The sequence below is a fragment of the Cucurbita pepo genome, chromosome 9 (assembly GCF_057944985.1).
Source record: "Cucurbita pepo subsp. pepo isolate OVF chromosome 9, ASM5794498v1, whole genome shotgun sequence".
NCBI classification, from domain to species: domain Eukaryota; kingdom Viridiplantae; phylum Streptophyta; class Magnoliopsida; order Cucurbitales; family Cucurbitaceae; genus Cucurbita; species Cucurbita pepo.
The window spans coordinates 6,510,840-6,523,670 of NC_141806.1; the positions used below are offsets into that span (position 1 = coordinate 6,510,840).

Below are 12,831 nucleotides of genomic sequence, written 5' to 3' on the forward strand. Positions count from 1 at the left end.
AATGGATTCGGGTCACCGAGACCTAAAACCATTGTAGCCTAATAATTTAGCCTGTGCTTGTCGCCAGCCTACTTGTAGAACCCGAAGCCCAAATCCCTCCTCGGACCAGTAGCCAACTATCAATCCAGCCCGCAACCCGCGACCCGTGCCTGCCTCTACAAACTTGAGGCCCAAGTTCCCTCGACTCAACCAAACTAGCCCGCAGCCTAACTCACTCGCGGCCCAGTCTGTAAACAGAAACCCAGTCAGCAGCCCAGTCCGTAAACAGAAACACAATTAGCAGCCTAACCGTAAACGCGACCGTGAACCAACCCAAACCGAACCTCGACCCGGACGCCTGCATCGACGTGAAAAATGACTATATTTATAGCCAGTACAATGCTTAACAAAAGAGAAAAATAAAATCCTAACGGAAAGCAGAATATCAGAATATCATGCCAAAACGATGCGGCAGAAGACCATATTAGTGACCTCATGTTTAGGATTACTAAAACATAAAAATAGCAACTAACACTTTTACAACAAACTCACTCGAAGTTCGCTTGTACTTTTAACTCTCTAGTGATGAGGACCGACGAGTGTGCTGTTTTATGATTTAGGGCATCTTCGACTATGTTTGCCTTTTCAGGGTGGTACTGGATATTTATATCGTAGTCCTTTACTTATTCCAACTACCTTCGTTGTCTCACGTTCAATTCTTTTTGGGTGAAGAAGTATTTCAGGCTATTGTGGTCGGTGTAAATTTGGGTCTCTTCTCCATACAGGTAGTGTCACCATATCTATATTGCGAATACTACTGCGGCCGATTCTAGGTTGTACGTATCCCTCTGAGCTTTCTAGAACCATGAGCATTGGAGCTGACACTAGTCTTTATTTTAGGTCTTGGCACTAGCCTCACGTGCGTCATTGCATATAAATGGTATGCCCTTCCTTGTAAAATATGTAAGAGGCGAGGCTATTCTAGCGAAGTCTTGGACAAATCTTCGATAGTAGCTTGCTAACCCTAGGAAGCTTCATACCTCTGTAACTGTAGTTGGGTGTTCCCATTTAGTGATGACTTCTATCGTAGTGGATGAAAGAAAAAAAGTAACAGAATGGGAGAAGAAGCGAAGACACAAATTAATTTTCTTCTTTTTGTGGTGTGTTTAGAACTTGCACCATTTTCCTTATATAATAAAAATTGTACCCATTTCTACAATAAATGAGCAAGCAGTTCACCATTCCTTCCACTACTCCCAATATCTCCAGCCTTTTTTCATGGAGAAATAAGCAACAGAAATAAAATAAATACTAACCACTATTTTTGTTTTTGTTTTTTTTTTTAACAAAAAAAAAAACTTATAAAGCAAAAAAAAAAAAATAAAAAAAAAAAAGTTTGTAACCAACAACCACTCCTCTAAACTTGTTTAACTATGTTGAAACGACTTTCTTCAAGCCAATCTTCTCTCTTATCTCCAGGAACCGTTGTCTTGCTAACGGCTTTGTCAGAATATTTGCCAACTGTTCATCTGTGTTCACATATTCCAGTTCAATAGCTTCAGTTTGTACACATTGACGAATAAAGTGAAACCTGGTATCAATGTGCTTACTTCGATCATGGTAAACAGAATTTTTCGCCAACGCTATAGCTGACTTGTTGTCAACATTAAGCTTGGGTTTTACTTGCAGTTGACTGATGTTACTCAAAATCCTGCCCAACCATACTCCTTGACATGTTCCAGCAGTTGCGGCTATATACTCAGCCTCGCATGATGACAAAGCCACCACCTTCTGCCTCTGTAATACCCGGATTTACTCCCAAATAGTACAACACTCCAGTTGTACTCTTCCTATCATCAATATCCCCAGCCATATCACTGTCGCTAAATCCTACCAGCTTTACATTCGATAGCTTCTTATAAACACAGCCAAAACTTAGAGTACCTTTCACATACCTCAATATTTGTTTTACTGTTGTGAGATGTGAAGTTGTTGGTGCCTCCATGTATCTACTCATCACACAAACTGAGTAGGCTATGTCGGGTCGGGTATTAACCAGATAGCGTAAGCTTCCAATAACACTTTTGTAAAGTGTTTTATCAACCGCAGGTTCTCCATTCCCATTTTTGCTCATCTTCATTCTTGGTTCCATGGGAATCAAACAAGGATTGCACTCCCCCATTCCTAGCTTCTCTAGGATTTTTCTTGCATATATGGCCTGACATAAAGTGATTGATTCACTACTTTGTCGTATCTCAATACCCAAGTAATAGTTCAAAAGTCCAAGATCGCTCATCTCAAATTTCTGGTGCATCTCTTCCTTGAACTGAGCTATAACTTGTTTGTTTGAGCCGACTATGATTAAGTCATCCACATATGTGCCGATTATCATTGCTTCAACTCCATTAATATTCTTGTAGAGAGCATATTCCTGTTGACATCTAACAAAACCAAGTGACTGCAAACATTGATCAAGTTTAAAATTTCAGGCCCTCGGAACCTGTTTTAATCCATACAAGGCTTTACGTAGTTTTAACACCATGTTTGGATTTTCCTTGTCAACGAACCCTTCTGGTTGAGCAACATACACCTCCTCTTCGAACTCGCCATTCAGAAAAGCTGTCTTTACATCCATATGATGTACTTCCCAGTTCTTAAAGGCTGCATAGGCAAGAATTAATCTCACTGTTTCTAACCTGGCCACGAGTGCGAATACTTCACTGTAATCTACACCAAACTGCTGTCCATATCTCTTTCCCACGAGTCTCTCCTTATGTTTCATGATTTCTTCATCTGGATTTTTCTTTAATTTGAAAATCCATTTGATGCCGATTTCTTTATGAATCTTCGGAAAATCTGTGAGTTCCCACGTTCTGTTCTTTTCAGTGGAGAGAATTTGAGACATCATGGCATTCCTCTAGTTTTTATTCTTAGCAGCTTTCTTATATGAAGTTGGTTCCTCTATAGAAGAAAACAAAGGTCCATTGCTTCCTCCTCTGCTTCGTTCAGTTCTCTATAAATATCTTCTAGAGACCTGAATTTTTTCGGCGTCGATGAGCTTGACAATGATGCATTTGAGGTATTGTCTGGCGTTGATAAATTTGAGGATGAATTTTTCCTTTGTCTTTCATCTGGATCAACTTCGATATGTTCAATATTCCTTTCCTATGTTCTACTCTATTTTTCTGAAATTTGAACGATGAAAGTTCCTCTTTATTCATCATCACCGTTTGTGATTTCTTCCCAACACCACTTTTTCTCCTCTTCGAACACCACATTCCTACTCACCATAATTCTATTCTTTTGTGGATCCAATAGTCTATAAGCTTTGGTTCCATCTTCATATCCCAACATAATTGTCTTCGCACTCCTATCAGCAAGTTTAGGAAGGTGTGAATATGTATTCTTGGCATGAGCAAGACACCCGAAGATTTTAAAGCGATGAACCTGTGGTATCTTGTCAAACCAAGCTTGATACGGTGTACCATCTGCAACTCCTTTTGTTGGTGATCTGTTCAGAATATACACGGCAGTTTTGATAGCTTCTCCCCAAAATTTTGCAGGCATCTCTTTGCTCTTTAAGATACATCTGGCCATCTCTACCACCGTTCGATTACGCCTTTATACTACGCCATTTTGCTGTGGTGAAAATGGTGCAGTAAGAAGTCTTTTCATGCTTTCATTCTTGCAATAGTCTTTAAAAGCAGTAGATACGAACTCTCCTCCATGGTTCGTTCTAAAGCTCTTAATCTTCTTGCCTTTCTCTACCTCCACAATGATCTTGAACTTTTTAAATACCACCACTGTTTCATTCTTATTTTTCAACATAAACACCCTCATAAATCGTGAAAAATCATCCACTAGTAACATAAAATATTTGTTACCTCCATAAGTCATTCGCGAAATAGATCCACATAGATCTCCATGGACAAGATCCAATGACTCCTTCGCATGATATGTTGTTGTTCAGGGAAAAGGAGTCCTATGCTGCTTTCCAATTAAACACCCATCACAAAATTGATTGACCTGGGTGATTTTCGGCAACCCTTCAACCATTCTTTTGTCATTTATTTCTTTAAAGAGTGAAAATTCAGGTGTCCATACCTCGCGTGCTAGAGCCAACAACTGTTACTGATATTTGTCATTAAACACACCTGATCCGCAAGCTTCAGCTTTGCTACATACAATCTGTTGGATTGTCGGGTCACCATAATAATCAGGCTCCTAGCCCTGTCATATATCTTCATCACATTGTCCTCTATAACAATTTTATTTCCACTCTCATCCAGTTACCCAAACTTATAATATTGCTTTTCAGTTTAGGTATGTAATAGACTTGCGATAAGATCAAGTGCTCATCGGTTTTGCATTTGAAGAGCACTATTCCTCAACCACAAATGTCTATTACAGAGTTATCACCGAAGCGTACCTTTCCAACAACAGATGTGTCGAGCTCATGAAACACCCTTCTTTCTCCTGACATGTGGTTGCTTGCTCTAGTATCTAGGAACCAGGAATTTTCAGCTCCAATATTGGCTGATGGCGGCACTATAGTTTCATTCAACATCACAAAATCAGGGTCTTTGTCATGTGTGGTTTTAATTTCACACGCCTCTATCATCAGTAATGAAGACTCCTCATCATTTTGCATCTCTATCAAGTTGAGTTGTTCGTCTTTTGTGGAACACTCTGATGCGAAGTATCCCATTTGCTGACACCTGTAACGTTTAATTTTACTTTTGTCAAATTTCTTCTTTTGAGTTTGTGACTCTCCTTCATCTTCTCGATGCCAGTCACTCTCCCACGACCTCTCCATCTTCCATGACCCCGTCCCCTGCCTCCTTTGGAACTGCCTTGATCCTTCCATTCTTTCTTTGAGGATTTTGCATTCTCTCGTTCCTTCCATTCTGCATGAGTGAGGAGAACGGTTTCATCCTTTTCTCCAAACCCTTGCAACCTTTCTTCATGTACCTTGAGTGATCCAATAATCTCATCAACGGATTTCGTTTTGAGATCACTGAACTCCTCAATCGTTGAAGTGATTTGAAGAAACATTGCAGAGGTGGATCGTAGAAGTTTCTTAACTACTTGGATATCATCCACAGTATTGCCGAGGCCTCTCAATTTGTTGACAATAATGGTGAGTTTTCCTGAATACTCATCAATACTTTTTTAATCACCCATCCTCAACGCTTCAAACTCTCGCCAAAGAGTCTGCATTCTAACTTCTTTCACTCTTTCCGCACCTAGATTCATATTTTTCAACATGATCTAGGCTTCCTTGGTAGTTTTCTTGGCACCCAACTGTAGCAACGTATCTTCTCCAATACTTTGATAAATAGCTGCTAAAGCCATCTTATCTTTGCGGTTATCTACTGTTTCAGGTGACTCAATTGCCTCCCAAACACCTTGTGCCCTCATAAATACCTCCATCTTAATTGCCCAAGCTGCATAATTGCATTTTGTCAACATCGGGTATTTGAGTGTGACAGATCCCTCCTTTTCTTGAATTCGTACACTCACTTCATATGCATCACCTTCTATCGCACCGGTGTTTTGGCTCCTGTCACTGGATTCCTGTCTCATTTTTTGATCTCTCTCCCTTCTTGACCACTCAATCTCTTGGTGAGATAGGATTGAAAATAGGCCTTGATCTTGGCCTTGATCTTGTAGCTCTGATACCAATTGAAAAAAAAAAAAGTAACAGAAGGGGAGAAGAAGCGAAGACACACAAATTAATTTTCTTCTATTTGTTGTGTCTTTAGAACTTGCACCATTTTCCTTATATAATAAAATTTTTACCCATTTCTACTGCAAATCAGCAAGCACTCCACCATTCCTTCCACTCCTATTATTCCACTCCCTAAAAACTAGTTCCTTCCACTACTTCCAATATCTCCAGTCTTTTTTCATGGAGAAATAAGCAACAGAAATAAAATAAATACTAACCACTATTTTTTTTTTAAACCAAAAAAAACTTGTAAAGTAAAATAAAAAAACATTTTATAACCAACAGTGGATTCCACTTAAATCCAATCTTTAGACACTACGTGTTCTAAGAATGAGACTTTTTATAGCCAAAATTCACATTTGAAAAACTTGGCGTACAACTTGTTCTACCTTAAGATAGTTAAGACTTTTCGGAGGTGTTCTTAGTGTTCTTGATCCATTTTCAAGTATATTAGAATGTTTTCTATGAACACGATAACAAACATGTTTAGACATTCCTTGAATACATGGTTTATTAATTTTATGAACATGGTTGGGGCATTGGTGAGACCAAATTACATCACTACAAACTTGTAGTGGCCATATCTTGTTCATAGACTGTTTTCGATACATCTCCTTCCTTAAAATTAATCTGATGATAGCTTTATTGAAGGTCTATCTTGGAAAATACTGTCGCCTCTCGGAGCTAGTAGAATAAATCCTCGATGCAAGGGAGTGGGTAGTTGTTCTTTATTGTTCTCTTGTTTTACTCCCCATAGTTAATACATAGGCGCATCGACCCGTCTTTCTTTTTCACAAACAACATCGGCACACACCAACAAAATAAATTAAGTCGAATGAAACCCTTTTATAGTAAGTCTTGTAGTTGTAATTTTTGTTCCTTTAATTTGGTTGGAGCCATGTGGAATAGTGCTTTAGAGATAGGTCCAGTTCCTGGTTTGAGTTCTATCCCGAAGTCTACAGCTCGTGAAGGAGAAACTCCTAGTAAATCCTCTGGGAAGACACTTGGAAATTCGTTTACTATGGATACCGTAGCCATTGTTTTCTCTTTTCCTTTTACGTCCACTGTGCATGTTAGTATATCCCATCCTCCTTGTTGTACCAAGCGTTTGGCTTTCATCATCGACACTATCTTTGGGGTGACACCTGTACAAGTTCCTTTAAACTTAAAGTTAGGTCTAGTTGGTGGCGAAAAAATCACTTTCTTCTTGTGGCAATCTATACTTGCATAATTCTCGGCTAACCAAAATATTCCTAATATGACATCAAAATCTGTCATACTCACACTTTCAGGTCTATGCTTATGATATGAACAGCTACTATTAATTGTCCATCTTTTATCCTATTCTCAGTAACTAGATCTACTCCTGCTAGGGTACTAACATATAAAACATGCAATAAGGGTTCCACCGTGAATCCTGCTTGACTAACAAAAGGCATGGATATAAAGGAATGCATAGAATTAGAATCAAATATCATTAATGCGTAGTGACTTAGTATAGATAACGTACCTGTCAAGCGAGTTTGCACACTCCTTTGCTTGCAAGCGAGTTTGCACAGTTCGCTCTCCACTTCCTAAACCTCTAGGTGGTTCTTTTGGACTCTTGGTACCCTTCCCAATATAGTATTTGGTCGTTTGATGTTCACGACCACATCTGAGCATACATTTACCTCAATGTTGTTTTCTGCATTAGTGGCATTGAAGCTTCTCATGTTCCTGACCCCTCTCTTTATCCCTGGTGTCTGTGTAAATGTTGGGCAGGACCCCTATCAGCGTATTAGGGCCTTCGCGTTGATGGTCGATAGTCTGTCCCTCTAGGCTCATATGATCGCTTCCTTCCGAAAGTGACCGCTGGTTCTCGATGTCTTTCCTCTTGAGACTTTTTCAGGGATTTTTGCCGTTCTTAGTGCCTCCTCATACATCTTTGGGTTTATGGCTTCCACCATGTGGTAGACCTACAAGGCTAGGACCCAAAAAAAAAAAAAATTATATGTCATCTTTTGTTCAGTATCAACCAATGATGGCGTAAACCTTTTTAATCTCATAAGTTCTCTGTCATATTTGTCCACTTAGTGTCCACCCTGAGTCAGATTGATGAATTTCTGCTGTTTCTTAAGACACACCGCTTTGGGATAATACTTCTTTAGGAAAGCCTCCTTAAATTGATCTTACGCTATGATTCCCCCTCTTGGATTAATATTATCCTTATTGTCCGTCCACCATACTTACGCGTTCTTTTGCAGCATAAATGACGCACGAGGTACCTTCTGGTTGTTCAGACATTCCATTGACATAAATATGATTTCCATAGACCAAATCCACATCTAAACTTCTGTTGGATCTCTCGTAGTACTAGTGAATGGGTGCGAATCATACCGCTTGAAGTCTCGTAGCCAGTTCGCTCCTCTAGTAGATTGCAAGTGTTGGATTGTTGGGTGATCATTATGGCATGCATCATGACCTAAAACGACTCCCGCATCAAACTAGTAGTGGGGTCTATTCCAGTCACTGGTGCTGCTAAAGGTGGTGCAGCTTGTGGCGGTATAACTTGAGGCAATGCAGCTGCATCCTTCCTAGTTACTAATCCTTCTTGAGGTGAGCTCTCTTTAGCCTCACCTCTTCCTCTACATCTAATAGGGGGTCCTCCCCTTCCTCTTCTTCCTCTTCCACATCCTCTGGGTGACATGGTTCTTAAAACCAAGATAATTCTATTTAAGTCTATCATTTACTAACAATACAATATCATAGTACCCATAAAAAATTCATACAACATTGCAAGCATATAGTAGCGATATTAAATCAAGCATCATGCTGCAATATATAATATAAGTAAAGCTCGTCAATTTTCATGCTACATAACATTTAAAACATAGAGCAAATCACAATAAATATCATCATAACATTTTCCTCTTTTAATCTTATGCATTGTGTATATAATGGTGACAGAGCATCAATGATTGAACCATGGAACACGTCAAGTCTACAAGATATACGTCGTAGGCTAGTCTAGGGTGTGTGAACTGCCTGGGATCAAGCTCGCACGTGTAGGTTGTGTGTAGGGAAGTACTACACATCCAATGTTGTCTAAACTGGAGGACACCCCATGATCGTTAAACGATAGGTTCTAAAATACTCGAGTCATGTGCTATTTCTACTTTAGGTAAAGGCAAGGCACCCCTGTACCGTTGACGATGACATTGCAATCAGAGACCATGCCACGTGCATAGGATAGTAATATTTTCTTTTCTTAGACTTTGGCTAGTATAGTAGAAATCTAGGGTTGTTACAGTTGGTATCAGAGTTCTAGGTTATAGATTCTGTAGACTAGCCTACGAGATAGGCTTGACATGTTCCATGGTCCCACATCTTATGCCCCCCAATCATCATCAGGTATGTCATGCATAAGATAAGAAAAGGAAATGTTGTTGATTTTGTTGGGTTTTATGTCCTAAAACTCATAGTTTGTAAACAAAAAAACATATTCTATTTTCAATAAAGTTATTATTGTTGTTTATTCACTAAAGATTGTTATTGAATAAAGTGAACTTTATGATTATTAATCTAAATCCAATAAACTAAGAACACTCTAGCTATAGTATAATTACTTGAACTATATGTAGAGACATAAGAGTGGATCAAGTTCAAGTATATAGTCAAAATGATCTATAGTATAAGGATAAGGCTGAGTACCTTATTCTGGGGACACTATGGATGCGGCCCACTTTTGTATATGATATAAACAATGTGATCACTAAATTGTACATGTGGAGACATGTGAGTGGGGGCGTCCTATGCAATGAGTATTGCATAAGATCGGACCATGAAAAAAACCACTCTCACTTTATAATGTCGTTTACTGTTGAGACTGATTTTCTTTTTATTCGATAACCTAGGTAACTCGGTTTTAATCCTGAGCTAACTATGAACTGCTGCTTATTTGGAATTATCGTTAGATTTGCACGGGTGAGAGTGGCTCTAGTTCGCCGACTCAATAGGCCTCCCATTTCAGGGGTAAGACTGGGTGAATGGCTAGGGACGTGGGGTGCAAGACGGAATTCACTCCTACCCACTTTTAGGGATAGAAGAGAGGTAGTTCCCTTAAGCACTGACCCAGGTCTTGAACAAGGGGCCCCACCCTCTCATTAGCCTAAGAGGGATTCGGTTTACTGGTTGGACCACAAACCAATTGTTCATTAGAAGATCAGTGAGACATAAGGAACAAGAAGTAACTTTAGGGGTAAAACGGAAAATTGACCCAGCTCTAGTTACGAACAACCTGTGAAGGATCGACTTACCAATCATGGTTATATCAAATAGACAGAAATATATCTATAGTAAGGGGAGTGCAACTACTAGGCTATAGTGGAGTGTCCTAGTAGTTAACGAATGTTGGTTAACAAGGTTAATGAGTTTAACCGGTTAATCTTAGATCGTTGGAGCCCATGATCTATACGTCCATTAGGTCCCTCTGCTAGCTCATATCGGACTAAACCATAGAACAGTGTGACGAGTGAGTTCGAAGTGTTCGAATTCAAATTAGGGAATATGCGCTACATATATACGATATATTTAACCGCATTTTTGTTTTATTTACGAATTAAACAAAAAGAGAGAATCTGAGATATTTAAATAAGATTTAAATATCTTAATTAATTATGTGTCGGAATTGATTGGGATTGGCATTTGAGTTAATATTAAATATTAATTAAATAGTTTAATGGAAAAATGAAGAAAGTCAAAATGTTGACTTCATTTAATGGAAAAATCCATGTTAGTGGCAAACATAACTCTTTAAATAGAGTGATCATGGTACATGGAAGATCTTCTTCTTCTTGGTGAAAAACCTTGAGAAAAACCTCTCACAAACACTCTCTTCACATATACAAAATCCCTCCCAAGTTTAGTCATTCACCGGATTCCACAATCCCGTTCTAAGGCCGGAGGATAGTGGAGAAGACACTAGTGGTTGTTTGAAACCGGTTCGTGAGGAAAAAGAAGTTTGAACTACAAAAGGTTAGTATCTAAACTCATTAAGTTTTAATACTTATGAACATGCTAGTTATTTACTATAATTGATGTTCTAAAAGTGCCTAAGATCCAAATTGCTTCCGCATGTGTTATATTAACACCATCAGATTTCATATGTTGTTACTGCTTGGTCATTATCAACTATAACTTCCAATTAAATTTTGACACCATTGACTGTATTATTCTTGACTTAGTTATATGTTTATTTTAATACAGAATTGGTATGATTTACCCGCATGGAATATGAATGTTCATTAATATAATGATAATGTTCAGATTAGTAAGGTTTGTACCCTAAATAGATTCAAATGAAAACGATCAAGAAAACTTGATAGACGATAACATCTTATAGTCTGCTAGAGATATTAAAAGTGGTAGTGTCGAAAGGAAATTTCATCACTACGAAGTAGGTAAATATGAAATTTAAATATCGGTGTGAACAAAAAAAAAAAAAAAAAAAAAAAAAAAAAAAAAAAAAAAAAAAAAGGAGCTAACACAGTAAAAGTTGAAACATTGTATACCTAAACTGATTTATGAATGACTTTAATGTGAGCTAAGCTCAGGAAGTCGTGAGATGTAGAAAACCTCCCTGCCTAACTGATAAGATAAGGAATCAATACAAGGGGAATAAGATTCGGATTACCTTGTTGATCGAATATCTCAAGACAAGAACATTGTTTGAGATTCGAATCACTCCACAAGCAAGATCGATCATGTCTAGCTTGAATGATTCTTGTTGATCAAATATCTCAAGGCAAGAACACTTGTTTGAGATTCGAATCACTCCACAAGCAAGATTGATCATGTCGAGCTTGAATGATTCTACATGCAACCTAAACTACATAGAATTGCAAAGAAACTTAGCCATTGGCTAAAGAAAGCACAAATGCTTCTTTTACTATATTTTCATGTCTACCTTACAAATACAACATACATGGCTTTATATAGCCTCAAAATGAAACTATTAAAGGCATTCCAAAAGTTGTAACATTCACACTTTATGGCCATAATTAGCCATTATGTAAATGTAACCGAAATGAAATAAAAAGTCTTAAAATACAATAACTCTAAATTAATCTAAATTATAACCCACCCAAAATTTACAACAATCAAACTTTATTCTTCTTCAATGTAGCATGAATTGAAACATATTTTGATAATTTTGACAACCTTTTCTTCACATCTTCATTGAAGTATATTGTATGATTGATGTCTCTCAGTTCATATCATTCTCCACTTCTTCAAGAGGATTCGTCCTCGAATCTATTTGTGAAACTTTGCTGCAAAAAATAAGTTATGGAAATACGAAGGACCTCACAACACTCTCCTCACGAGTATACACTCAAGGAAATTTTAGGACACTCTTTTTACACTCAGTTACACAAATGAAGCTCTCATTCTCACCTCTCAAAATTTTAAATAGAGCAAAGATTGAATTTTGAACTCTGGGTCGATTAAAAACTAAAAAGATGAAAATAAATAAAAATCAAATTGAGAAGAAACGCAAAGGAAACATATATCCGATCTTGAGCCTGAAGCTCTGATACCAAATGATAAGATAAGGAATCAATACAAGGGGAATAAGATTCGGATTACCTTGTTGATCGAATATCTCAAGACAAGAACATTGTTTGAGATTCGAATCACTCCACAAGCAAGATCGATCATGTCTAGCTTGAATGATTCTTGTTGATCAAATATCTCAAGGCAAGAACACTTGTTTGAGATTCGAATCACTCCACAAGCAAGATTGATCATGTCGAGCTTGAATGATTCTACATGCAACCTAAACTACATAGAATTGCAAAGAAACTTAGCCATTGGCTAAAGAAAGCACAAATGCTTCTTTTACTATATTTTCATGTCTACCTTACAAATACAACATACATGGCTTTATATAGCCTCAAAATGAAACTATTAAAGGCATTCCAAAAGTTGTAACATTCACACTTTATGGCCATAATTAGCCATTATGTAAATGTAACCGAAATGAAATAAAAAGTCTTAAAATACAATAACTCTAAATTAATCTAAATTATAACCCACCCAAAATTTACAACAATCAAACTTTATTCTTCTTCAATGTAGCATGA

At 37.8% G+C, this 12,831-nt stretch overlaps 1 protein-coding gene across 1 annotated transcript; it reads right to left on the reverse strand.

Annotated features, from left to right (window-relative positions):
• Positions 1 to 4,366: 4,366 nt before the first annotated feature.
• Positions 4,367 to 5,565, reverse strand: LOC147791194 (uncharacterized). The gene is made up of 4 exons (XM_087126971.1): positions 5,310 to 5,565; positions 4,951 to 5,129; positions 4,777 to 4,886; positions 4,367 to 4,697 (listed from the first exon to the last, which is right to left on the reverse strand). Exons 1-4 carry the CDS (start codon positions 5,563 to 5,565, stop codon positions 4,367 to 4,369), a joined length of 876 nt encoding a protein of 291 aa, XP_086983097.1.
• Between the last annotated feature and the right edge of the window lie 7,266 nt (positions 5,566 to 12,831).

Excerpts from the sequence above, each read along its gene's own strand:
- LOC147791194 (XM_087126971.1), bottom strand. The coding sequence starts at position 5,565 with ATGAGACAGGAATCCAGTGACAGGAGCCAAAACACCGGTGCGATAGAA. Across the intron at positions 5,130-5,309 it reads TTTAGCAGCTATTTATCAAA|GAAAACTCACCATTATTGTC; the intron begins GTATTGGAGAAG and ends ATGAGTATTCAG. Across the intron at positions 4,887-4,950 it reads AGATTATTGGATCACTCAAG|AATGGAAGGAACGAGAGAAT; the intron begins GTACATGAAGAA and ends TCACTCATGCAG.